The sequence below is a fragment of the Pseudonaja textilis genome, chromosome 14 (genome assembly GCF_049901715.1).
Source record: "Pseudonaja textilis isolate UNSWEBS1 chromosome 14, rPseTex1.2, whole genome shotgun sequence".
NCBI lineage: Eukaryota > Metazoa > Chordata > Lepidosauria > Squamata > Elapidae > Pseudonaja > Pseudonaja textilis.
Genome location: NC_142003.1, coordinates 6,003,673 through 6,029,494, shown reverse-complemented (window position 1 = coordinate 6,029,494; position 25,822 = coordinate 6,003,673). Strand labels below are relative to the sequence as shown.

The 25,822-nt window shown below is 45.0% G+C and overlaps 2 protein-coding genes across 3 annotated transcripts in view; one reads left to right on the top strand and one right to left on the bottom strand.

Annotated features, from left to right (window-relative positions):
• The window catches only part of ERI2 (ERI1 exoribonuclease family member 2), a 6,417-nt gene extending 5,532 nt beyond the window's left edge, over positions 1 to 885 (bottom strand). Inside the window, exons 1-2 of the mRNA XM_026704271.2 lie at positions 595 to 885; positions 37 to 107 (exon numbers count right to left, since the gene is read on the bottom strand). Of these exons, the coding sequence (XP_026560056.1) occupies positions 37 to 107; positions 595 to 617 (94 nt within the window). The 5' untranslated portion in view covers positions 618 to 885. The remainder of the gene's footprint in view (positions 1 to 36; positions 108 to 594) is intronic.
• On the top strand, positions 877 to 25,822 carry REXO5 (RNA exonuclease 5). Of its 2 annotated transcripts, XM_087942061.1 has the most exons (20): positions 877 to 929; positions 3,095 to 3,275; positions 3,465 to 3,631; positions 5,236 to 5,362; positions 7,780 to 7,867; positions 8,686 to 8,784; positions 10,689 to 10,777; positions 12,114 to 12,229; positions 13,059 to 13,197; positions 14,252 to 14,346; positions 15,805 to 15,907; positions 17,423 to 17,538; positions 18,783 to 18,849; positions 19,494 to 19,604; positions 19,768 to 19,905; positions 20,825 to 20,917; positions 21,021 to 21,240; positions 22,189 to 22,370; positions 23,418 to 23,527; positions 25,604 to 25,822. In XM_087942061.1, the coding sequence occupies exons 2-20, from the start codon at positions 3,129 to 3,131 to the stop codon at positions 25,674 to 25,676; spliced, it is 2,280 nt and encodes a 759-aa protein (XP_087798187.1). In that variant the 5' UTR covers positions 877 to 929; positions 3,095 to 3,128; the 3' UTR covers positions 25,677 to 25,822. The 2 variants fall into 2 exon arrangements, with proteins under 2 accessions (XP_087798187.1, XP_087798188.1); XM_087942062.1 differs by lacking the exon at positions 877 to 929 and having other exon boundaries at positions 3,058 to 3,275; positions 3,513 to 3,631.

Sequence of the window (25,822 nt, the reverse complement as noted above, 5' to 3'; positions counted from 1 at the left end):
AACACTGAATTTTTATGAAATAAGGGTAATACTCACGCAGCTTGCATTGGTTGTGACTTTGGCCATCGGGAGAAGGTTTGAAAACACTCTGAATAATGCCTAGCTGCCTATCAAATAAACAGATAAAATTTGTTATGCAAATGTGACAGCATTAAAACAAAGTTCCCATTAGGATGTAATAGTTCAAGGCCATTCCTGTTGGTATTTTCCCCATGGCGACTTGTGGACTTCCACTCCTAGAATTCCCCAGTAGCTCTGCGGGCCAGGGAATTCTGGGAGTTGAAGTCCACGGCTCTTAAAGTTGCCCAATTGGGAGAAACCCTGCTCCAAAGGTACAGGGGGAATTCTGGGAGTTTGAGGTCCCCAAATTTTAAAAGTTGCCAAGGTTGGACACCCCTGATTTAAGGTTGTTGCATTTTAATGAGTTGGGGGGGGGGTTTTCCATGCTTCCCCAGGGGATTCTGGGAATTGAAGTCCAGAAGTCTTAAAGGGGCCAAAACTGGAGACCTCTATCCTACACCTCGGTCCAAACGGGGGTCCGTCTCCCTTGCAGCCCCGACCGACTGAAAGGTCGACGCTACCTGGGCCCCTTACCTGGCCAGCTGCCTCGTCGCCATGGCAACCGCCGCCCCGCGCCCGGGCCCCACCTGGAGCCCTCTACCCGCTGGCCGCCATTTCAAATTCAAACAGCCCGCCGCCGAGCAGGCCCCGCCTCCTTCTCCCCTCGATGCTTTCGGCCGATCGACTAAGAAGGTCTGCCCGCCTTGGAATCCGCTCTTCTCGCACAGGGCGCTTCCTCGTCTTAAGGCTCGGCTGCGATGCGGGGAGGGGAAGGGAAGAGAGAGCTCAGGTCCGGGCAGACGATTGCAGAGCAAAGATAATCCTCGATTGCGGAAGGGCTTATCCGGGAGTAGAATGCAGGAATACAGGTCAGGCTTTCCACTATCTTCATTCTCCCCTCCTCCCTCCTTTCCTCCCCCCCTTTTTTTAATGGGGAGTGGATATTTGCAAGGGAAGGCGTTCTGAGTTTAATTGTTGGGAGGCAGTTGCTTGCAAGGGAGAGAAGGAAGATTGCAACTCTCCGTTACACGTGTTTGCAGGCTCGCAGGTAGTTGCAAACCCTAAAGAATTGCACGGATGGAACCAAAGGACCGGTCCAGGTGCCAGTTTAGAGCAGCCTGCTTTCCGGGCTTTAAACCTGCCGCTTTTACACTGCTGGACCCCCTAATCCCCATACCCCCCACACAAGTCAGATTTAAAATTAAGGGGAACGTGCTCATCTCCCACCTGGTTGGGGATTATGGTGAAGCAGTGAAAAATTGCAAATAAAGTATTTTTACATTTAGCAGAAGCCCCCAAGCTTTGCTTAACAAAATATTGTGCAAAACCACAAAGTTACTGAACCAAGGAACTAGCCATGTTCCGGTAAACAAGGGTGGATATAGAAAATAGCAGATGGTGTAAGATAAAATGAATAATTAAATGTACTTCTTTTGTGGTATACATGTTAGTTTCCTTTTATGGTATAGTTTAATAAGAGAAACGCCCCGTGTTAGACTGAGGTCATGAAATGTATAAAAGTGACGCCTCAGGAAGAGCCAGGGGTTCAGAATTTGCCATGTTAATGCTCTGAACCTTGTGCACAAATACACCTGTATTCTCCAACCCTTTCGTGGTCTTGTGTCCTGATTTGGAAGCAGGATCTGCTGCAACAATGGCAGCTGTTGCCCCGCAGGCGACGCTGGGTTCAAAGAGGGTTCTGAGAGCTGCACCCTCTATTTTACATCATGATGGACTTCATTACATCCTGGGAGTAGTTGTGTCAATCCAATGCTTTCCAGATTTAGCCACTTTAAGGTATGTGGACTTCAAGCACCAGAGTTCCCTGCGAGCATGGGGGGGGTGCCTGAGGAATTCTGGGAGTTGAAGTCCACCCACTTTAAAGTTGCCAAGTTTGGAAAACATAGCTTTAGTCCATGTTTATGGAATAGCACATAATGTAGCTGCTGCTGCTGCTACTCTTATTTACTGTTCTCATTCAATTGGATTAGAATAAATTAAGGTAGAATATGTAATACCACAAGACCTTGCTATGAATATTACATGAAATGCAGATTTAATTAGACTCATTTTATCAAGGAGATTTGATGTTCCATTAGAATGAATGTTAAACATGTTCCAGAGTTATTTATTTATGTTACTCATTCTAAAATTAAATTATTCTTATAACGTAATGAAGGAAGTCGTATTGCTGTATGGTGGTGTTGAAAGAAATATCCTTCTGGATTCAGTTCCAAGTGGGGGAAAAAAACATAGTCTGCTTGGAAGGTTTAATGGTGGACAGGACCCCATGGCCTGGAGCTCCCGAGTGAAAGGGAAAAGATCAATAAAAAGGGTGAGAAGAGAAGGTCCAGAAGGGTTGAGTTGCTGAGAGTGCCTGGGTTTTTCCTGTTCCTGTGTAAGAAATGTATCCCATTGGTTGTCAGACTCCCAGGGGCAACTCTGTAGACTGTCCTGAGTTCCAGGCTTGGTCTAGCCTTGCTGAATGATTTATGCCTTTAAAAGGGCGTTTGGCAATTGCTATAGCTTTACCTGGAGTTCCTTGTTATGTAAAGTATTCTGGCCCAGGCCTTAATGGCCCACCCATTAACAAAGATGGGGGTGAGATTCTGCTTCTGAAGTGAGTTTCTGCTCTTGAGTTTCTATTCTTTTTAGGGGAAATATTCTGCCTTTTTAATATTCCCTAGGCTATTTCAATTTTCCAGGAGAGGGGTGGGTGCTAACTTCCTACAGTGGAAAAAAAATCATATTTGCCTGGTGAAATGCAAATGGGCAGCAATAAAATTAGATTGGATTAGACTAGAGTAGATATTGATGGATGATATATAGGTATGGATATAAACAGCTATAAATAGATAGTAGATAAATAAGTAATTCACCCTCATTCAAACCCTAAACAAAATTAAGTAGCATTTCAACTTGTTAGTATTGCTCCAATTGTAAGTGTTCCAACATTGCCAGTTGCCTTGCTTTCCATTAATTTATTAATTTTTAAAATTATTTTCTGTGAAGCTCTGCTCTTTTCGTTTAACAGATAAATTCCACTGGAAGAGAGATTTATAAATAAAATGGTTGCACCAACTGATGGAGTTGTAGAGAAAAGGTGTTATGAAGATGATGAAACTGGAGGACAGAACCAGAAGGCTAAAAAAAAGAGAAAGATTGAGAAAAATGACATTCAGTCAAAGCATCAGAAAATTAAACTTTCCAGTGAAGTAAGATTTGTTTGTGGATATATTATTCCAGAGGATTTGCCATTGTGGCATGTTTTAGTTTATCATTCCCATTATAGAAAAAAAAATTACCAATTAACGTATTGGGTGGAGTTTTCCAAATGTTTTTCTGGGCTCTGTTTTAGTTTGTGCCTTTTCCAAACATTTTTTGTATTGTTGTCCTTTCTGTAGGGGGAATGTAAACACTCAAGTTCTGAGTCAATTCTCTTGGTTTCCAAGGTGAAGACACCCAGTTTGTCTACTCAAATGTTCGGAGAAGGCCAAATCAGCTATGAGCAACTGTGTCAGTTTCTCAAGTATGCCACACACGGAAAACATCACAATGTCACTCAGCCCAGGTAAATGTGCTCTTAACCTTATGGAACCTTATCCACCTTAATGTCACTCATAAAATATTTCTATGGCTTTTTTAGAATTGCCAACAGAAAGGGAGGGGGGAGCAGTGGGCAGCTTGCATTCCATCAATGTTTTCAAAGATAGTTTCTAGGTGACCAAAGTTTCTGCTGTGCAAAATTCTAACTGGAGAACATGATTGATGACTCTTGGCTATGGATGTGTCCCATTGGAGAATATGAATTACGATACACCCGGGGGGTACGGGGGAAACCAGGGTCAAGGATGATAATGAATGATGTGTCTCAGAGTAGGCTACACCCAGGCAGTGCCGGCATGTTAACTCTCAATAAATCCTTTTTTAAGTTTTGGAAGTTTGGCTCGAGACTCATGATTTAATTGGGGATAACTGCCGGAGCCCTGACACTTAAATGTTCATAGCCCTTGACTTATAATGCTTCGTTTAGGGACCGTTTGAAGTTAAGCGGCATTGAAAAAAGTGACTGATGACCGTTTTTCACAATTAACCATTGCAGCATTCCCATAGTCACACGATCAAAATTAGCAACTGACTCATGACGGTTGCAGTGTCCCAAGTGTCCCTGTTTTGGGAATTTCTGACAGGCAAAATTAACAGGGAGAGCACGATTCACTTTAACAACCGCGTTACTAATATAACAATTGCAGTGATTCACTTAACAGCTGGGCCAAGAAAGGCTGTAAAATGGGGCAAAACTCACTTAATATTGCCTTGTTTAGCAACAGAAATGTTGGACTCGATTGTGGTCCTTAAGTCGAGAAATGCCTGTACTGAAATATTTGCCTAATTCTCAAGTTCTAACAAATTGTTTCACATGTTGATAGCCCAATGCGGTAGCCATTACAGTGGTGATGAGGGTTGGATTAGCCTCCTTCACGAAACCGTGAGTAATTTAACCGTGATTTCTTGAATCAGCTACACGTAAGCTGGATTCATACATTGCGCTAAACCATCTATCATGGTTAAGGTGACTTGGCTTAATTCAGTCCACTAAGATGGCTTAGGCTCATTCAGACAAGGTTGAGACCTGGATCTCCAAACATGGCAACTTTTAAGACTTGTGGACCCCAACTCCCAGAATTCCTTTAACCAATAACCAGCTGTGCTGGCTGGAGAATTCTGGAAGTTGAAAGCTGCAAGTTATTCCCCTATCAACGATCAGGTTTCAAAAGCCAACCAAACAAACCCATCTTGGCTAAGGAATTCTGGGAGTTGAAGTCCACGAGTCTTAAAAGTTGCCAAGTTTGGAAATCCTCGGTCTATGAGATCCATACCTGCCATACCACCTGCTAGATCAAGGGTCTTCAAACTTGGAAAGTTTAAGACTTGTGAGCTTCAACTCCCAGAATTCCTGAGCCAACAGGACTGGAGGAGGAATTCTGGGAGTTGAAGTCCCCAAGTCTTAAAGCTGTCAAAGTTTGAAGATCCTTGTGCTAGATCATTCCCTGCAGAGCTAGGATTTCTGTTTCCTAAATGTTTAGAGACCAGTAGAATAACCGAGAAATAGATTTCTATGGCCTTGGCTGGTTAAAGGAACATAAAAGATAATCGTGATCCTTTGTGGTACAGTTGGTGTCGTATCCACCATCAAAGGCATTTGGCTGGTGTCATGGTGGTAATATTGCATGATGTGGATCAGCTCCATTTTTACCGGTATTACCTGCAGTTCAAACATCTCCGAAAGACCTTCAAACATGTAAGTCACTGAAGTTTATCCATCTGTGGGGTGAGGGGTAGCTAGGTCTAGGAAATTGTGTTTTATATGGCAGGCTTCATAGGTATTGTGGCTAAATAAGTCACAGAAGAACCAAACAGGAGCATAACAAGGGAAAAGCCCAATTGTATTTCTTTTTTTTTATATCCCAAATTTATTACTTTATACCGTAAGTAACGCAAGACAGCAGACATACATAAAATCTCCTTCCTCTTCCTATTTTATCCACAACAATAACCCTGTGAGGTGGGTTGGGCTGAGACAAAGTGTCTGGCCCAAAGTCATCCATCTGGCTTTCGTGTCTTAAGTCAGGACTAGAACTCACTGTCGGCCGTTAATTGGCTCAAAGTCACCCAATTGGCTTTCATGCCTAAAGCAGGACTAGATCCCGGTGCCTGAATTAAAACGAAGATCTAATGATTTATTTGCTAGGGTGGTGTGGTTTATCAAGGCAAGCAAAAATTCCCCTGAAATCACCACTTCTTTTAGCAGAAGTAAATGCCACTTTTTCCAATGTCATTACTGGTTGTTGTTGTTTTTTTTCCTTGCCTGCCTTTGCAATTCTCTGCTTTAACAGGATACTTCGAACCGGGGAGGCTGGCCTAGTGATGGTGTGGGGGAAACAGCTTTGGAGCCACAAGGAAACACGTGGCTCTAATTTAGAGGGCATTCAAGACTTTCCAGGAAAAAAAAAAGTCAGCCTCCAATTCTTCTCAAGAATGAGCTTTCTTTTCTTTTCTTTCACCCTTTTTTTTTTCTTTTTTCCTCTGGCTGCTGCCTGGAAGCCGAGGTCATTAAAATGGTAGCTACTGTTGACACAAAAGAGATTTGTTTGTCTTGGGAATTTCCCCCAGAAAAGGTTATCTGTACCTCCCTCACCTTTTCCCCTTTTTAAACAACCAGCCCGTGGTTGGAGAAGGTTAGGAGAGAGGAAAAAAAAGGGGGGGGGGGCGGACTGTTGTTTTGACCACTAGCTGAGGCTTTTACAAATGAATGTTTGGTGCTTTTTTTCTCTTGCACACAAACACACACAAGCACAGCTAGGACTCATCCGTTGGAGCTGGCTCGTTGTAATTCACTTGTATTTGCAAAGGGCTTGAGAACTTCCGCTAAGGAGGAACTGCAACTATAAAAACAATAGCGAAGGCAGCATCAGCCACTAGGTTGTTAAAATGAAGGGGGAAACCACTTCCTCCCAGCGGTTTAGCAGGAAAATGTTTGGAGCCCTTCTGAACATTTAATTCTCCTCGGGTGCTTCTTAGTCTTAAATTTGTATTGATGAGATGATTGAAGAATCCACTCCTCTTCCCTGGAATTACCCTTGAAGATAAATGCCTTTTTGTTGGTTTGTTTCAAGGCCAGATCATTGTTGTTGGGGTGTATTTGTACAGGGAGTCCTTGCTTATACAACCAGGGGTGGGATTCAACGGGTGTGACAACTGGTTTGGTGAGCGCGCATTGAGTGAGCAAAACATCTCAGGCGCGGCAATTCCACTGTGCTGTGTGAATCAGCTGGGCTGCAAATGTTGTGTTCCACCGGCGGCCTGCAGAAACGGCAGCAGAGTTGGATAGTGGGGAGGAACATGGCCCAGTCTGGGGGGGGGAGGACTCGGACGAGGGTCCTGCATCCGATACAGAAATGGGACCAGGGCCAACTGGGAGTTGTGTGCTGACTCCAGAGCCTCCAGAATCTGGCAGCAGAAAGACAGAGGAACAAGGGGAGTCTGTTCCCAGGGCGTGCTTGCGCAGAGCTGCCAGAAGGCAAGAACAGTTAAGACAAAAGGAGTAAGGCTTGGAGGTGATTGGCCCTCCCATAAAACATAAAGGAGGAGCAAAGGGACAGGAGCCTTTGCAGGAAGCAACTTTGTTCATACTGATCGGTTTGAAACCTGAAGCACGGTGTTGAATTTGTGCTTGTATAACTAATGGGACATGTAGTCGTTGGCAGCATTTCAAGGAAGATAAAGGTGCGTGCTTATCAGACTTATCCTGAAGGACTTTGGCAGACTTCCATGGGACTGTTGACAAACTGTTGGAGACTCATTACGGGCTGTGAATGACTAAAATTCACAGCTGTTGCAATAAAAAAAGGGGTTTGGGGACTAACATGTGTTTGTTAGTGTCTCCATCAGCCTTGGGTCAGAACAGCAAAACACGGAAATATAGGACAGGCAAGGGCAGGTGGGCAGAGCCAACTAATCACCGGAACTATCGGTTCAACTGGACCAAACCGGCTGAATCGCACCCCTGTATACGACGGCTGTTGTTAACGGAGGCAACTCTCCTCAGAAGCTTCCAAATGCCCCCTTCCTCTGTCAGAATATATAGAAAGGAATATGATGTCATGTCATTTTCTTTGTCTTGATTTTTTTTTTTGTCTCTGTTCTATGTTTTATCAGCGTTTTTCTCTGCCCGCCCTTTCGGGTGACTTTATCAAAAAACTGGCCGGATTGGGCAAAGACGACAGTCAACAGCTCAGCAGGGAAGGTAAAAAATAAATTCCTTTTCAATTCCCTCATCTATACTTTTGTTATTTTCTGAAAAATCCAAGCAGACAGGGCTGGTGTGCAATGCACACGACTAGTCCTCAACTTATGACCGCAATTGGGGTTGGAATTTCTACGGAAAGCCATTGCGGTCATAAGTCGAATTTGGACCCATGGTCGTAAGTTCAGTCTGACCTTGTTTCACGACATGGTTACAATAGTTGCTAAGCAAATCATCACGGTTGTTAAGGGAACACCACAGTCGTACATGTGAGAATTGGTCATAAGTATGAGAACTGGACTTTATACGGCACCCCCGTAGTTTCAGACAGCCACTAAAGTTGAGGACTATTTGTATAGTCTACAATATGTCCCTTTGTGCAAATAATTTGGCCTTTTATAAACCTGAGGTGACTTTTAAAAAAATAATAGACCAGCCAAATTGTGAAATTTGGGCTGCTTAAAACAGATTCATTTGAAAATTCCCTAATTTCTAAAGTACTTTGTTTCCAAGCAGAGAATAAACAGAATAAACTGTCTCGGGCAGAACTTAGTTAAACAGCAAACTGGCATATGTGAAGAATGAAAATGTGTTTTTTAATTATCATTATTATTATTATTATTGCTGGTCTTGCAGCTTGATTTTATTTTACGGTTATTCATTTAGTGTTTCTGAAAGAGACACCAATCTAACCGGTAAAATAAATCAAATGACACGTTAAAGCCCCCTTCTGTCTTCTCATAACACATTGAAGAGACTGCTGGCAGAAAAGGGGCAAAAATGCTAATACAGATATTTAGAGCGAATGTTTTCTTAAGTTCTAGAGAGGGATCAGAAACACACAGAAAAGGTCTGCAGACTCTCCAGTTATATTTTAACTCCTGAGGAGATGCGCGTCTATGATTACCCCATAGAAGGTAAGCTGTCTTAAAATCCACATTTATGATCAAAATCTAGATGTCTAGAAGAGGGACAGATCATAACTTTAGTAGTTTGAATTAGACTACCTGTGCCTTTTTTAGGTCATTGTTTCAGAGATAGGTCCTTGCCTAAATGGACAAATAAAATGATCACAGGTAAACAAAAAAGCAGTGGAAGTAGAAGCTACTTCCGACTTCCCACTGGCTTCCCCATTGAGTTTTCTTGTGGGAATCTGGCAGAGAGAATCGGAAATCTCCCCTTCCTTGCCCTGCCCTGCCCTACCTGCCGGCAGGTAAATGGTTGCTCCTGAATGGTGGAGGGAGGGAGGGGATTGCAAGAGTGCCTGGGAAACTGTCACAGAACATTGAAACTGAAGATCCCATGGTCGCCGTAGCAGCCATAACTTCTCCAAATTTAATTCTCTCGGGAGGGACTTTGGACACATTAGCCCATTTGAGGTACCTTGGATCAAAAGCTGTTGTCCTATGATGCACCATTTCACCCAGTTAAAAGGGCACGAGATTGAAAGTTTTAGTAGTATATAGATAAATAAAACTGTGGTCTTCATTTTATTGTCTGGTCCTCTCAAAAGGGTAACAGAATGATAGTTCTAAGCTGGTGTATTTTTCTTTCCAGTCCATGATTGGCCCAAGAGCCTAGGTTTCTACCATCCTTTTTATTTATTTATTTAATTTTTTTTTTTTTTAGGTTATGAACCGCTTAGAGTAATAGCCCCAAGGCAAGATAGGCGCCAAATAAATTTAAGAGCAATAGCCTTTATATACCACTTCTTGGTGCTTGACAGCCCTCTCTAAGCTGTTTAAAATGTCAGCCTATATTGCCTCCAACAATCTGGGTCCACATTTTACCTCAGAAAAATGGAAGGCTGAGTCAACCTTGAGCCGGTCAGAATTGAACTGCTGGCAGTGGGCAGAGTTGGCCTGCGATGCTACATTCTAACCACTGTGCCACCATTTTTTAATAATAAATAATAACCATTTGAACATCGTTGGCATTGACAACTTCATCAGTCAATTGCAATAGGTCGCTTTACTTGGAACAGCTTACATTCTACAATGAGACCTTTTAAGACCATCAAACATACACATCTCCCTATCCCACATCCATCGAATGGACTTGATATGTGGATAAAAACTGCCCAAAGCCAGTCTAATCATCTGGCTGACTGCATGACAAACCATAACAACAATAATCCATGTCTTCGATCCAGGGGCTGCAGAGTGCTGGCTATCCACACCTTTTGTCATGCCCCTGTCGGGCTGTGGAGGAGGCTGGAGAAGGGCAATGTCCAGCTGGGCAGAGCAGGGAAGAGGTAGAACAAGGGAGAGGGAATTCAGAGGAAGACCCAGGCCCACCCCCTCTTCATCCTAGGGCACTCAGGGAGGAACAGAGAAGGGAGCAACGTGAGTTGCATGGCTTATGAGGAAAGAAAGGGCCCTGATTCCCTTCATTAGCCACAGTTGGGAAGATAGTTGATAAGAAAGGCAGGTTGCGTGCGACAGGCTGCTGGGAACAAATATGACTTTATCCTGTGTTGTCTTTGCTTATCTGTGTTCCTGGCATCTTCCCAACCGTGTTGAGTTTTGCTGTGCCTTTACATCTGGAATTCTTGCTCCTGCCCTGCCAAACTAATTACCTCATTTTGGCTTGAGCGGACTTGTAGTTACAGTTTTTGTTGACCATGTTTTGGACTTGATTCGTTACAATCAAAGGCTGTTCCTGGGAGAGTTTTTCTCCAAAGTAACCAGGATCTTGGGGGCAAAGTTGGAGCTAATAAAGGGACTCCTATTGATTATCTGACTGTGTTGCCTTTGCGCCACGCCCCTTTGTGTCATCACACCTTTTGCCAGATGTGACATTTGTTCCATTGCCCCTCCAGGTTGCGCCGACCGCAGCCATTTTGTCCACACCCTCTGCAACGGCCCGGTTACGGATAGTAGCCCCCTCTTCGGACTGGACTGCGAAATGGTATTTATTTAGTGTCGTGTTACTCTCCTTCCCATTGCAAAGGTTGGATCTCAGTACGTAAGAAATGATTTCATACTTATAAAAGATTTGCCTTTAAGTCTTCCGCTCTTGATTCGGGGCGCAGCTCTAAACTGTGATAGAGTGCATGCAAAAACTCTCTAGTTTCGTCTCCAGCCAGGAAGGGAAAGAATTCAATTTGAGAGGTGTTATCAGGGGTGGGAATCTACCAGTTCGCACCTATTTGCTAGAACTGGTTGTTAACATTCTAAGCAGTTCGGAGAACCGGTTGTTAGAAGAAATTACTGGTCTAATCCTGTAAGGAAGGCAGGAAGGAAACATTCTGGTGTCGCTTACAGAAACTGCCTCTGCGTTAACCCTTATTACATTCTTGGCAGGACTAGACTTCCTGTCTCAGGAACGTCTCTGGAGTTTTCTTTCCTTTCCTTTGCTGGTACTTTGCTTGTGTGGTGTGACCATTCCAAGTTAAAAAAGTGACTTATGACCATTTATCACACTTACGACTGTTGCAGCATCCCCACAGTCATGAGAGGCCAGGCGAGAAGATGCGTGCCTCGATGTGAGTGATGTTGAGTTGGCCACACCCAGCCAATAACATGACCACCAAGCCATGTCCACCCAGTCACATGACCACCAGACCACGCCCACCACCTAAGCCATGCCCACAGAACCGGTTGTTAAAAATTTGAATGCCACCCCTGGGTGTTATCCTTCCATAAAGGAATCCCATCAAGTTGACTATATCATAGGAGGGAGGCAAAGGGCTGCAGAGAACCATCGACCTTTCGTCAACCTTTCTCGTTATTTTTTTCATATTTATAAATTGCATTGAATATAAACATTAAAAACAGTGAACGTGGTGTCTCTTCTTTGACATACATTTCCGTCTAATCCCTTTACAATTAAAAAGAGAAACAAAAAGAAAAAAGATGTATACATTTGTGTACATATATACATCTTTATGTAACATATTTTCCATTTTTCTTTTGTTCTTTCTTGTCACATTCTCTACTTATTTAAGTTCTATGAACACCCTTTCATGTCCCTCCAATTGTAAAATGTGTTCCCTATTTTGTAGTATTCTAGTTCATCTCGCTCTTTCAATTCTAGTGATAGCCTATCCATTTCGGCGCAATGTAATATTTTCCCAATGAAGGCATCCTCGCTTGGAATCTCGCTCGCTTTCCAATTCTGGGCGAATGTTGTTCTTGCTGCTGTAATTACATGTATAATTAAATAGGTGTCTGCTTTGTTTACATTTTTCTCCATTATCCCTAATAAAAACATCTCTGGTTTCAACCTTTCTCATTTTGACCAGTGTCTCACCGATAAGGGGTCAGAACTCACCCGAATTGCCCTGGTGGACACCCACGGCCATTGCATTATGAATGAGCTTGTCAAGCCAAAACGGCCAATCAGGAACTACCTTACCCGGTAGGTTGCTTTAACTTAACAACTGATGGAAAAGTTGGGCACTACCCAGAATTTTGAATGTTTGGGAACTGTAGTTGCTTGAAATGTGGGTTCTCCAATTTGGTACGGCTTAATATTTTAAGGCCAAGCCACGTATTTGGATAAGGTGTGTGTATATCTCTTTGTTTTAAACTGTTACACGTAGCATCCCGGGAGTATATGCAAGAGGGGGGTGGGGTTGATTGGGATTAGTGTAGTGGAATGTAGTCTGGATTCCGAGGAGGGAGGGGCTGCTTCCCAGAGGGCAAAGAGGCAGCGAAGCTTAAGACAGTTTGGTGGACAGGAAGAGAGTTAAGAAGTTAATTCTCTAGGAATTCCCCGATCTATAGTTATGCAGATAGTCCCCAACTTAACAACAGTTCATTTAGTGACTGTTCAAAGTTACAACGGCGTTGAAAAAAATGACTTACGACCAGTTTTCACACTTATGACCGCTGCAGCATCCCCATGGTCAAGTAATCAAAATTCAGGCACTTGGCAACTCATATTCATGACGGTTGCAGTGTCCCAGGGTGAATGGGGAAGCCAGATTCATTTTACAAGCCCGTCACTAACCGAGCAACTGCAAGGATTCACTTAACGATGGCAAGAAAGGTCATAAAACAGAGCAAAACTCACTTAACAACTCACTTGCTTAGCCGTGGGAATTCAATTGTGGGCATTAAGTCGAGGATTACCCGTCCCAGTATCATTATTTGCGCTGGAATCCATTAACTTTCTTGAAAGACCCTTGGTTGGCAACTCTCATCTTGGTACGGCCCTAAAACGTTCCCTTTCTTGTGTTTTGAAGTTACTCCGGCATCACGGAGAAGCTGCTAGGCCCCGTGCAAACCACCCTCGCGGAAATCCAGAGCCGACTGAAGAGTATTCTGCCTCCGGATGCCATTTTAGTGGGCCACTCCTTAGATGCTGATCTCCGCGCTCTAGAAGTGAGTATGTCAACTTCCACAGTCTCAACCCAGCAGAACAAGTTGCCATGTTTGGTGACCGCTGCCTTAGGCCAACATCTGGTGCAGAGGTCTCCAAACTTGGCCACTTTAAGACTTGTGGACTTCCAACTCCCAGAATTCCTCAACCAGCTATGCTGGAAGTTGAAGTCCACACGTCTTAAAAGTGGCCAAGTTTGGAGACCTCTGCACCAGACGTTGGCCTAAGGGAGGGGTCACCAAACATGGCAACTTGGAAGACTTGCGGACTTCCAAAAATGGAAGGACGCTTTGATTCCCACAATGGACAGACGGCTGCCGAAGCTGATGGACTTAGCAGAGAGGGCTAAATGGACTGTTTTGAATAAAAGAGGAAAAAAAACCCCACACAATTAATTTTGCTTCCACTTGGAAACGGCTTCTGGACTTTGTGCTTGTGGTGGGCGGAAAAAAATGGGCTTTTCCAATTAGATAGGTTTGTTGCTATGGTATTAATGTAAAAGTAAAAAGTTGAGGTTTGATGCTATTATCTTATTCTACTGCACCCAGGGGAGTTGGAAGTCAGTGCCTTCCCTCCCCCCTCTTTTCTACACCTCCCCTTCCCCCTATTTTTCCTACTATTTGTTTTTGTATTGTTGTGTTATAAAATAATTTTTTAAAAAAGACTCATGGACTTCACCTCCCAGAATTCCTCAGCCAGCCATTTGAAATCCACAAATCTTTACAAAGTTTGCCAAATTTGGAGACCCCCTTAGCCTGAGGCAGAAGTTCCCAGACTTGGCAACTTTAAGACTTGTGGACTTCCAACTCCCAGAATTCCTCAGACAGCTAAGATGCCAAGTTCGGAGTTGGATCCCGTGATGGTGGAGGTTTTGTGACCGTCATAAGCCCGAGGACTGGTCGTAAGTGCCTTTTTTTCCAGCGCCCTTGTAACAGTCACGAAAGGAATGGTCGCAAGTCCAGGACTTCCTGGAGATAGCCAAAATGGCTTTGTTGTTGTTGTTGGTTCGTTTGTTGTTTTGAACCGCCTTTCCGTTTTTCCCTCTCATCTTTCCAGATGATTCACCCGAACATTATAGACACTTCGCTTCTCTACGTCCGGAAAGGAGGGAAAAGGTTCAAGCTGAAATTTTTAGCGGCTGCTGTTTTAGGGTAAGAAGGTTCTGGGTTGAGTTTTCTGCCTGCGGACATGTCTCCTCACACTTCCCAATTAGGATCTTTCTGAATTGCTCCGCCGTGAAAGGAACTCCTCGCCAAGGAAAAGGGCTGGGTTGTTGACGGATAAATAAAGACTTGCCAAGTCCTACAAGCATACCTGCTTAGGGCAAGGGTGTCCAACCTTGGCAAACTTTTAAGACCTGTAGACCTCAAAGTCCCAGAATTCCCCAGATTGAAATTAGCTTGTGGAGTCCTTGATGATCCTTGAGCTTGCTTGTTTTCTCGCAGACATTTCATGGCCCAAACTAGGTAACATCATCAGTGCTAGGAGGGAGTGGGACTTTCAGAGGAGAGGGGGAGGGAAGAGGAGGAGGAGGAAGAAGAGAAGGATGACGATGACTGTGGGGTCCTTGGTGCTCTCTGAGCTTGTTTTCTTGCAGACATTTCATGACCCAACTAGGTAACATCATCAGTGCTAGGAGGGAAGTGGGATTTCTGGAATGGAGGAGAAGGAAATATAAGGAGGAGGAGGAGGAGAAGAATGGGGTTTGGTTGGAGACGTTTCACTACCAAACTAAGTAACATCATCAGTGCTGTATTTTCCATAGTTTCAACTGGGAAAGCGCGATCATTCTGGGAAAGCGTGATCACCCGTGATGGCGAACCTATGGCATGTGTGCCAGAGGTGTCACACAGAGTCCTCTCTGTGGCCATGTGAGCTGTCACCCCAGCTCAGCTCCGCCATTCATGCGCATGTGCCTCTGCTGGTCTTTGGGTCTCTACCGTTGTATGCGTGGGTGGGGCTGATGCATGGGGGGACGCACACATTGCATTTGGGGGGTTTGTGTGCATGCGCTTTGGGCCCTCGGTGCCAAAAAGGTCAGCCATCACCGTTCTAGACCAAGCCGTGTCCAAAAACTACAAATATTCTACCCAAATCTTCCTGCTTCTTTGCTACTCAATAGAGCCGTGATGGTGAACCTATGGCATGCGTGCCAGAGTTGGCACGCAGAGCCATTTGTGCTGGCATGCGAGCTACAGGCAAACATACCTCACTGCGCATGCGCGCGCCTCACAGCTGATTTTTCGGTTGGTTTGACGTCTTTTTTGGCCTCCCAGAGGCTTGGAAAAAGCCTCCGCAGGCCGAATAATAGGCCCGTTTGTGACAAAACGGGCCTATTATTCGGCCTGTAAAGCCTGCAGAGGCTTTTTTCAAGGCTCTGGGAGGCCGAAAATCAGTTGTGAGGCGCAGTGCAGGTAAGGAGGGGGATTGCAGGCGCATGCGGAGGGGGCGTGAGGGGGGCATGCATTGCCTTCTGGATGCTGGCAGGTGAGCGCGCAAGCGTGCACACGATTTTTGGCACAGGAGCCCCCAAAAAGGTTAGCCACCACTGCAATGGAGTATATAAATGTTCATGGATGTACCAGCTGCTTATTTCCTTCTTCTTATAGGAAAGAAATTCAGAGCACGTCCCAATTGGGTCACGATCCCACCGAAGACGCCCAGTCTGCTCTTGAGCTGGCCCAGTATTTCATTGAACATGGACGCAGGAAAGTAGGTACCTTAGCCCTTTTATGAGTGTTGTTTAAAAACAGCAATCAATGTGTCTTTACACTTGCAGGGTCCTAACAGTGAGGACAATTAACCAGTGGAACAACTTGCCTCCAGAACACATGGGCCCTCTGTCACTGGAGGTTTTTAAGAAGAGACCGGACAGTCACCTGTCTGAGATAGTGTAGGTTCTCCTGCTTGAGAAGAGGGCTGGACTAGCGGACCTCCAAGGTCCCTTCCAACTGTTATTCTATCCTATTCTGTTCTATTTTCTATTCAATTCTATTTTCTGTTCTATTTTCTATTCTATATTCTTCTATTTTCTATTCTATTTTCTGTTCTATATTCTATTCTATATTCTTCTATTTTCTATTCTATTTTCTCTTCAATTTTCTATTCTATTTTCTTTTTTCTATTCTATTTTCTGTTCTATTTTCTATTCTATATTCTATTTTCTATTCTATATTCTATTCTATTTTCTGTTCTATTTTTTATTCTATATTCTATTCTATTTTCTATTCTATTTTCTGTTCTGTTTTCTATTCTATATTCTATTCTATTCTATTTTCTGTTCTACTTTCTATTCTATTCTTTTTTCTATTCTATTCTACTGTACCACTCTTGCCAAGTCATTCTAACTGTAATTGTGATCAGAGAGCAGATAATGGTTGCAAAGAAAAAAAAATACCAGAATTTTTAAAAGGGGAGAACTAGCAAGCCATCTAACATACAGCAGTAGCCCTTAGACTTAAATACTGCTTCCCAGTGCTTTTCAGCCCTCTCTAAGCAGTTTACAGAGTCAGCTCTTGCCCCCCAACAATCTGGGTCCTCATTTTACCCACCTCAGGGAAGGCTGAGTCAACCTTAAGCCGGTCAGGATCGAACTCCAGGCTGTGGGCAGAGTTTGCCCACAATACCTCATTCTGCATGCAGTTGTAACTTCCTCCCTATTATGTAAGTGTTTGACATAGAACCTTGAGGGAGTTTGCCCATTGTGGTTGTATGTTGCGACATTCACAAACCGTGTCATTAAGTGAGTCACCATGGGACGGTGCCCAACCTTACAATCTTTTTTGCGGTGGTCGTTGAACGAACCCATTTTTTTTTTTGCCAATGGTCAATTTTTGCAGGAAAATGGAAGTAAACACTGGTTTCTGGCAAAAAAAAAAAAACCCTATATATCTAAAAGGTGGACTTCAACTCCCAAAATTCCTGAGCTAACATGACTGGATGAGGAATTCTGGGAATTGAAATCAACAAGTCTTAAAAGCTGTCAAGTTTGAAGACCCCTGGTCTAAGAAGTGACCGGACACATTTTCCCCAGCCCTTACAGCTACAAAGGATGGTCCCGGGTGCAAAAGAAAAGTAGAGAGACACCCCTGGAAGTCCTGTGAGATGTCCTCAGGCTTAACTTCCATGGGAAATAAGGCATTTAACCAACAATCTGAAGAACTGACAGGAAGTCAAACATGCAGGAGAAGAATTCGTAATATTCGGGAGATTATTTTTCCATCCTAGGTTGCAGAATTGAATCTGGAAGCCAGATTGTCCGAGCAAACGAAGATGGAAGAGACAGAGAGCAAGGTCAAGGTGGAACAAAATGAGAGGATGGAGAAAGCGGTACCAAACACCAGGTGAGGGTGGCGTTTCTCTCGGCTTGAGAAGTTCATGTGTAGGTCTCTTCTCCAAACTGTTAAAAGACCCTGTCAGCGTTCCAAGTAACAACCTCCAAATGAAAAGACTCCCGAGACTGTCATCTTCTCAAAGATCCATTGTATTAGAGATGTCATATTGGCACATCTGAGGAAAACCTGAATCTCAGATTTCCGGGGGATTTTCCTCAGCCCAAAGAGAATCCAAAATCCAACCCCTGCACCCCATAGTCCATCCCATGGCCCAATCAAACCTTCGTTCCAACTGGAGACCATCCTTCCAGTCACTTCCTTCCAGGTGCAGGGCAACATGTCCTTGACTCTCTGAGAAAGGAATGTTGTTGTGGCTAATCTTCCACCGCTCCCTGAAGTCCCCTCTTCCAAATTCCCAGGCAATGAATGTGGCAGCCCAGAAGCCTCCAAGAAAAATGGCTTCCAAGCTGACAGACCCTGGCAGAACCTCTGGAAAGAAGATTGAGAAAATACGCATCACCACAGACTCAAAATCGCAAGGCAACGGGTCCCCCGCGCTCTTTTTCGGTTGCCAGTTTATTTTGCCAAACAGCCAGTCCGGAGAAAACCAACACAGTGGTTGCGTTTAGATGGTTACAAAGCTTTTTTTTTTTTTGTCCTGAGTTGGGTAGCCTGTTCATTTGGAATTACTGCCCTTTTGTTTGTTCAGAAATTTTCAGATCGAAACAGGTCCCCTCTGAGGTTTGTTCGAACTTGGTTGGTAGTAACCTTTTTGCAAAAAAAATATCTCTCTATATAAAAGTGAAATACCACTCACACCAGAGGTGGGTATTCAGCAGGTTCTGACCGGTTCTGGAGAACCGGTAGCAGAAATTTTGAGTAGTTCAGAGAATCGGCCAATCCCACCTCTGGCTGGCCTGGCCCCCATCTATTCTCCGCCTCCCACAAGGTTGTACAGTGAATCTGGCTTCCCCATTGACTTTGCTTGTCAGAAGGTCACAAAAGCAGATCACGTGACCTGTGGACACTGCAACTGTCATAAGTACATGCCAGTTGCCAGGCGTCTGAATTTTGATCAGGTGACCACGGGAACGCTGCAAACAGGCGTTAAGAATGAAAAAGGTTCCTTACTCCCTTTTTTTTTCAGTGTCGTTTTAACTTCAAATGGTCGCTGAACGAACGGTCGTAGGTCGAGGAATAGCTGTACCTTCGAGCTAATTTATTTAACTTTGGTTTTCCTTCTTGTCTTTTAGCCTTTTAGACGACTTCAGTGAAAAAACAGATGATGTTCAGAAACATACGGATTCCTCAAATGAGCAAGTGAGTAATAAATGCTATTTGGTTGTGCTTCTCTACCATAGTTTTAATTTTACAAAGCTGATAAACGTACGGGCTTGGTTTCTTTCCAATGAAAATCCAGTTATCGTAGATAATTTTGGGGCCTCTCTCTTTTGTACCTCTGTGAGCTATTGATATGAATCAATAAATGAGAATATTTGTAACCCAGGGTTGAAATGTGGGGGTCTCTGAGCTTCATGGTTTTCTTGCAGACGTTTCATGACCCATCTAGGGAACATCATCAGTGCTAGAAGGGACGGGGGATTTGTGCAGAGGAGGAGGAGGAAGGAGAAAGAGGAGAAGGACTGAGGGTTCCTTGGAGCTCTCTGATCTTAGATGTTTTCTTGCAAACGTTTCATGACCCAACTAGGGAACATCATCAGTGTTAGAAGGGACGGGGGATTTGTGCAGAGGAGGAGGAGGAAGAAGGGAGGAGGAGGAAGAGAAAAAGGAGGAAGAGGAACAGAAGAATCAAGGGGTCCTTGGAGCTCTCTGAACTTAGATGTTTTTTTTGCAGACGTTTCATGACCCAACTAGGTAACAACATCAGTGCTAACACTACAAATGTTCTCTGAGCATCTTAGTTTTCTTCAATGCGTGGATCTCTAAAATGTCTCCCTTTTCAGATTCTCCAGAAAGCCCTGGAAGAGATTCCTAAATCTCCCATTAATGTAATTCAATTGGCTTTGGGTTCAAAGCACGTCACGGCTGACCTCCTCGCCGAAGCCACTTCGAAGGTCAGTAGAACTTCCCCATTCCCCAAACGGCGCAAAAAAAACCCCTTCACTTTGAATGAATGTCTCGCTTAGCGAGACATCTTGGGCTCCGTTGGGGTCATAAGTCGAGGACAGCCCGCCGCCTCGTGGGTTCCGTTTCTGAGTGCCGTCCTCCTTTCCCTAGATGAGGGCCAAGCTTTCGGACCTGCTCACCATCTATGTTGGCCCTTTGAGCAAAGATGTTGGTCTGAAGACTGTGGAAAAGGCCTTCGGGAAATGTGGCCACATTCAGACGATCCAGGTCATTCCAGAAACGTTGAAGGCAAGTAGTCAAAACCATTTTGCTGTCCTGGACAGTGGCCGGTGCAAATACTGGTGGTGAGGGTGGGTAGAGCTAAACTGCTGGATCTATCTGTCCGCCCTCCCATTTCTGAACATTTAGAGCCACGGTGGCACAGTAGTTAAGAGTGCGGTACTGCAGGCTACTTCTGCTGACTGCCGGCTGCCTGCAATTTGGCAGTTCGATTCTCATCAGGCTCAAGGTCGACTCAGCCTTCCGTCCTTCCGAGGCGGGTAAAATGAGGGCCCAGATTGTTGGGGAGCGAGAGGGTGACTCTGTAAACCCCTGTAAAAGCACTGGGAAGCGGTATATAAGTCTGCTATTGCTTGGGAAGGAAGGAAGGAAGGAAGGAAGGAAGGAAGGAAGGAAGGAAGGAAGGAAAGAATTTGGAAGGAAGGAATTAGAAAGGAAGAAAGGAATTCAGCTAGAAGGAAGGAATTCAGGAAGGAAGGAAAGAATTTGGAAGGAAGGAATTAGAAAGGAAGAAAGGAATTCAGCTAGAAGGAAGGAATTCAGGAAGGAAGGAAAGAATTTGGAAGGAAGGAATTCGAAAGGAAGAAAGGAATTCAGCTAGAAGGAAGGAATTCAGGAAGGAAGGAAAGAATTTGGAAGGAAGGAATTGAAAGGAAGAAAGGAATTCAGCTAGAAGGAAGGAATTCAGGAAGGAAGGAAAGAATTTGGAAGGAAGGAATTCGAAAGGAAGAAAGGAATTCAGCTAGAAGGAAGGAATTAGGAAGGAAGGAAAGAATTCAGGAAGGAAGGAATTCAGCTAGAAGGAAGGAATTCAGCAGGAAGGAAGGAATTTGGAAGGAAGGAATTTGGAAGGAAGGAAGGATCCAAGTACTGGGAAGCACCAAACCCCTCATTTAACTCCTGAGGCCCCTTTTTGTCTCTTCCAAAGCCCCATCTCTCTATCCAATATGAAGTGTTGGAAGGTGCACAACTGGCTTTGGAAGACCTGAACGGAGCAGAAATCGGAGGATCGGTCCTCCAGGTAGGCCTATAGCTCCCCTTTAAACCCCAGGGTGGAGAGAGGAGAATGCCAACCAATGTTTACCAGCCTTTCGTCCTCCATTTCGGTTTCCTTGCGCCTTCAGGTTCAGAGGCCCCTCACCGAGATGACCCTTGAGGTTGAGATGCTGTTGCAAGAGCTGGAAAGAGATCCCGAAAACGAAGCCACCCTTTACCTGGCCGGATTGAGGAAATGCCAAGAGGAGACGGAGCTGCGTGAACAGTTGGGCCCTTTGGAAGGTTTACAGTCCATTTTTTGGCCGAGAAATCTCCAGACCGGAAGACAAAAGAATTACTGCTTTCTGAGTAAGCGGGGCCATAAATGCATTCTCCAAAACAAGATTGCTGCATGAGATAACCTGCTGATTAAGAGTCTTAAGTTCTTCCTTCTAGTTGTTCCCTTCCTCATTCTCTCTTTTGGCGCTTAAAAAATTTTCCTTTTGACATCCCTGGGGCACCCTCACTCTTAGAGGGCAGCCCTCGATCCGCACAATCCATTTTATGACCTTTTTGTGTTGGTCATAGTGAAGGGAAGGAAAGGGAAGGTGGGGAATAGATAGGGAAAGGAAGGGAAGGACGGAGGGAGGAAGGAAAGAAAGAAGGGAAGGAAGGAAGGAAGCAAGCAAGCAGAAGGAAAGGAAGGAAGGAAGGAAGGAGAAGGGAAGGAAGGAAGGAAGAGAAGGAGGGAGGGAGGAAAAGGGAAGGAAAAAAGAAAGGAAAGGTGAATGGATAAGGAAGGGGAGAAAGAAAGGAAGGAGGAAAGGGAAGAAGGAAAGGAAGTGAATGGATAAGGGAGGAAGGGAAGGAAGGAAGGAAGAAGAAAGGAAGCAAGCAGAAGGGAAGGAGGGAGGGAGGAAAAGAAAAAAGAAAAGCTGAATGGATAAGGAAGGGAGGGAGGAAGAAGGCAAGGGAAGGAGGAAAGGAAAGGATGAATGGATAAGAAAGGGAGGGGTAGGAAGGAAAAGAAAGGAAGCAAACAAGCCGAAGAGAAGGAGGGAGGAAGAGAAAAAGGAAAGGTGAAGGGATAAGGAAAGGGAAAAGGGGAGGAAGGAGGAAAGGAAAGGAGATGAAGGGATAAGAAAGGGAGGGGAAGGAGGGATTCAGAAAAGGAAAGGAAAGGCATTACAAGGAATGTCTTCATTTAAGCCGTTTTCCCCTGGGCTGTGTCTCCAGCACGATTCTCAAGGCTGCAGCTCTGCTTTCCCAGTGTCTAAATTCCCATGATTTTTTTGTGGGGGGGGTCTCCCCTGCCAGGATTCCAGAGCCCAGAGTGCACCTGCAAGGCCCTCCCAATCCTTCAAGGGAACAAATCCTTCCAGAAGAGCCGCAGAGCCCTCACCTCTCCCACCTTCTTCCAGTGGGCCGGTCTGGGGAAGGAGAAGGCCCAAGGAGGGGCAGAGGCGCCCCAGAAGTGGCGGCAGCAACCCTTGGATCAGGTGAGCCCCCCCACCCTCCCCACCCCGCCAGTGGTCTTTAAGCGAGCCAAGGTTGCAAGGGGTGGCAGGAGGAGGGTGAGATTCGGAGCCTCCCTCCCCCTTTCGGTTCTGGGATGAGCGAAGCTTCAGCTGAGCGCTGGAGGGCGCGGTGGTTAAAGCGCCGTACCGGAAGTCCTCCAGTTATGACCGCAACTGGCCCGCAAAATTTCCATCGCTAAGTGAGAGGATAGTTGAGTTTTGCAACACCATCAGGGCTGGGAATGGGGTTGGTGGAGGAGGAGGAGGAGGAGGAGGACTGTGGGGCCCTGGGGTGCTCTCTGAGCTGGGTGGTTTTCTTGCAGACGTTTCATTGCCCAACTAGGTAACATCATCAGTGCTAGAAGGGAGTGGGGCTTGCGGAGAGGAGGAAAAGGAAGAGGGGAAGAAGAAAGGAGGAGGAAGAGGAGACGACAGGAGAAGGAAGAGAAAAAGAAGCAGAAAGGAAGACGAGAAGACAGGAGGAGGAGGAGAGAAGAGGGGAGGAAGTAGAAAGGAGGAAGAGGAGAGAAGGAAGAGGGGAGGAAGTAGAAAGGAGGAAGAGCAGAAAAGAGGAGGAGGAGGAGAGAAAGGAGAAGTAGAGAGGAGGAAGAGAAGACAGGAAGACGAGAGGAGAAGGAAGAGGGGAAGAAGTAGAGAGGAGGAGGAGGAAGAGAAGAAGACAGGAGGAGGAGAGAAGGAAGAAGGGAAGTAGAAAGGAGGAGAAAACAGGAGGACAACTACAGGGTCTTCGTTGATCCCTGAGCCTGGTAATTTTCTTGAAGACGTTTCATGACCCAACTAGGTAACATCATCAGTGCTAGGAGTGGGGTGGGTGGAGGAGAGAAGGCCTGAGGGGTCCCTGGTGCTCTCTGCGCTCGGTGGTTTTCTTGCAGACGTTTCCTTGCCCGCACTGACATTTGAAGTGAAACATTAAGCACCGAGTTTCTCGAAGCCATGGCTTCCTGCATGCTTACTTTGTTGTTTCGCTCCTTTGGTTTCGTCGAAAGCCTTGACACCATGTCTCCGCAGGAACTTGGTTTAAAGAAAACCATCAAGAAACTGGACCGCCACGTCAAAACCCTCTACGAACAGGTCCCAGAGAATACACTTTGCCTCGTTCTGTTACCAGGCGCCCACAGGTGAAAAAAACAAACCTTTATTATTTCTCTTTTCTGTTTCCACAAAGGAGGGCTTATTTCGCCTTGGATTCTCAGTCTGGGGTCTCTCCTTTCTTGGTCTGATGCTTAGAGAACCGATGTTTGTTTGTTTCAATTACTTTCCCGATTTAGATAGCTTGGCTACAATCCAGCAAAGTTAGAAACACAAAATAAATAAAATACCAAATAAATGGTTTGGGTGGTGGATCAAGTGCAGCTAATTCTCAACCATAACGGGGGCCCCAATTTCCGTCGCCAAACAAGACAGTTGTTAAGTGAGTTTTGCCTCCCTTTTACGACCCTTCTTGGCCCCGTTGTTAAGCGAATCACTGCAGTTGTCCCTCCCAACGCTGTTAATCTGTATCTGGAACTGGACTTTCTGGTTTTTCTTTGAAGACGTTTCGCTTTCATCCGAGAAGCTTCTTCAGCTTCTTGGAGCCGTTTCGCTTCTCATCCAAGAAGCTTCTTCAAGAAGCAGAAGAAGCTTCTTGGATGAGTAGTGAAACGTCTTCAAAGAAAAAAAAAAAGTCCATCTGCCTCTTGAAAACAAGGCACCTTTGGGACACCCAGATTAATGGTGTCGCAGCTTCGGAAGAGCAGAGAGGCGGTTTGGATGCAGGAATCTTTTGAATGTATGGAAGCTGAGTTGCTGAGTCTCTTTTCCCTCCATTCAACACGCTATTCATCGGCTCAGGGGGAGCAGGAGAAAGAGACGCCATTGTGGGTCTCAGCAGGATTGTTTGGGGTTGTTATTTTTTTTATGGTAAAAGTTCCCCTCGCACCTATGCGCTAGTCGTTTCCGGCTCTAGGGGGCGCTGCTCATCTCCATTTCAAAGCTGAAGAGCCAGCGCTGTCCAAAGACGTCTCCGTGGTCATGTGGCCAGCAGGACTCAATACCAAAGGCGCAAGGAGGAACGCTGTTCCCTTCCCACCAAAAGGGTCCCTATTTTTCTACTTGCATCTTTTTTTTAACATGCTTTCGAACTGCTACATTGGCAGAAGCTGGGACAAGTCACGGGAGCTCACTCCGTTACGCAGCGCTGGGTGTTCGAACCGTCAAACTGCCGAACAAGCTCAGCGTCTTAGCCACTGAGCCACCGCGTCCCAATAATAGATAACAAAATAGATAATAGATAACAAAGTAGATAATAATAGATAACAATAATAGATAAAATAGATAATAGATAACAATAAATAGATAACAATAATAGATAATAATAGATAACAATAATAAATAATAACTAGGTACCTGAGTATCATACAGAACCTGGTTTGATTTTCATACCCTTGAAAGTTCCACAAACCAGCACCTAATTCCAGGGATGGAAAGCGCCTTAGCCCCTGAGCCACCGCGTCCCTTATGTTGTTTTATTTATTTATGCCAAGCAGAATGGCCTGGCCTTTGTTTCCCAAGACAGCTTCAGTGCCTTTGCAATTTCTCACGCTAAGCCCTAAGAAGAGTTTGTGGCTTGGCACTGTCCATTGTGGCTTACTCCACCAACCGTCGTGTGGCAACGATGGCATATTGCGTTGCCGGGAGTCCTCGAACTAATGACCGCAACGAAGCCCCAAATTTAGGTCACTAAAGGAAGAAATTTAATTTTTGCTCCTTTTCTGGCCACTTTTTGTCAAGTGGAATCCCCTCACTTGTTAAATCAATAACATGGTCGTTAAGCGAATCTGGCTTCCTCTTGGGACATTTGCTTGCCAGAAGGTCACAGAAGGGGATCGTGCGGCCTTAGGGACGCTTCAACTGTCATAAATCTGAGTCAGTCGCCGACCAGCTGGATTTTGATCACGACTGTGGGGATGTTGTGACGGTTGTTAAGTGTGAAAAACAGTCATGGCTTGTTCCAGTGCCATTCTGACTTTGAATGGACACTGAATAAACGGTTGTAAGTCGAGGACCACCTGCAATTCAAACGGACCTGCTCAGGTTGGGATTTTTCTGCTCCTGCAGTTCACTTCATCCAAGCATTTTAACAATATAAGCAGCCACCACGTTCCCTGAAGAAACCAAACACACATTTTCCTCACTTTTTCTCACTTACCTTACAGGTTCTCGGACTCTCTTAGCGGCCTCAGCCTTGTGGGAATCAAAGGCGAAAAGAGCATCTCCACGTCCTGCTAAAAACCTTCAAGGACTCCCCCTTATTATTATTATTATAATAATACTTCCTCTTTTTTTGGCGGGAAAAACAGCCTCCTCTTGCTCGCGCAACCAGAACGCTTCCAAGCTTTGCCAAGCCATTTTGTTTGTTTTTTTTAAAGAATTCA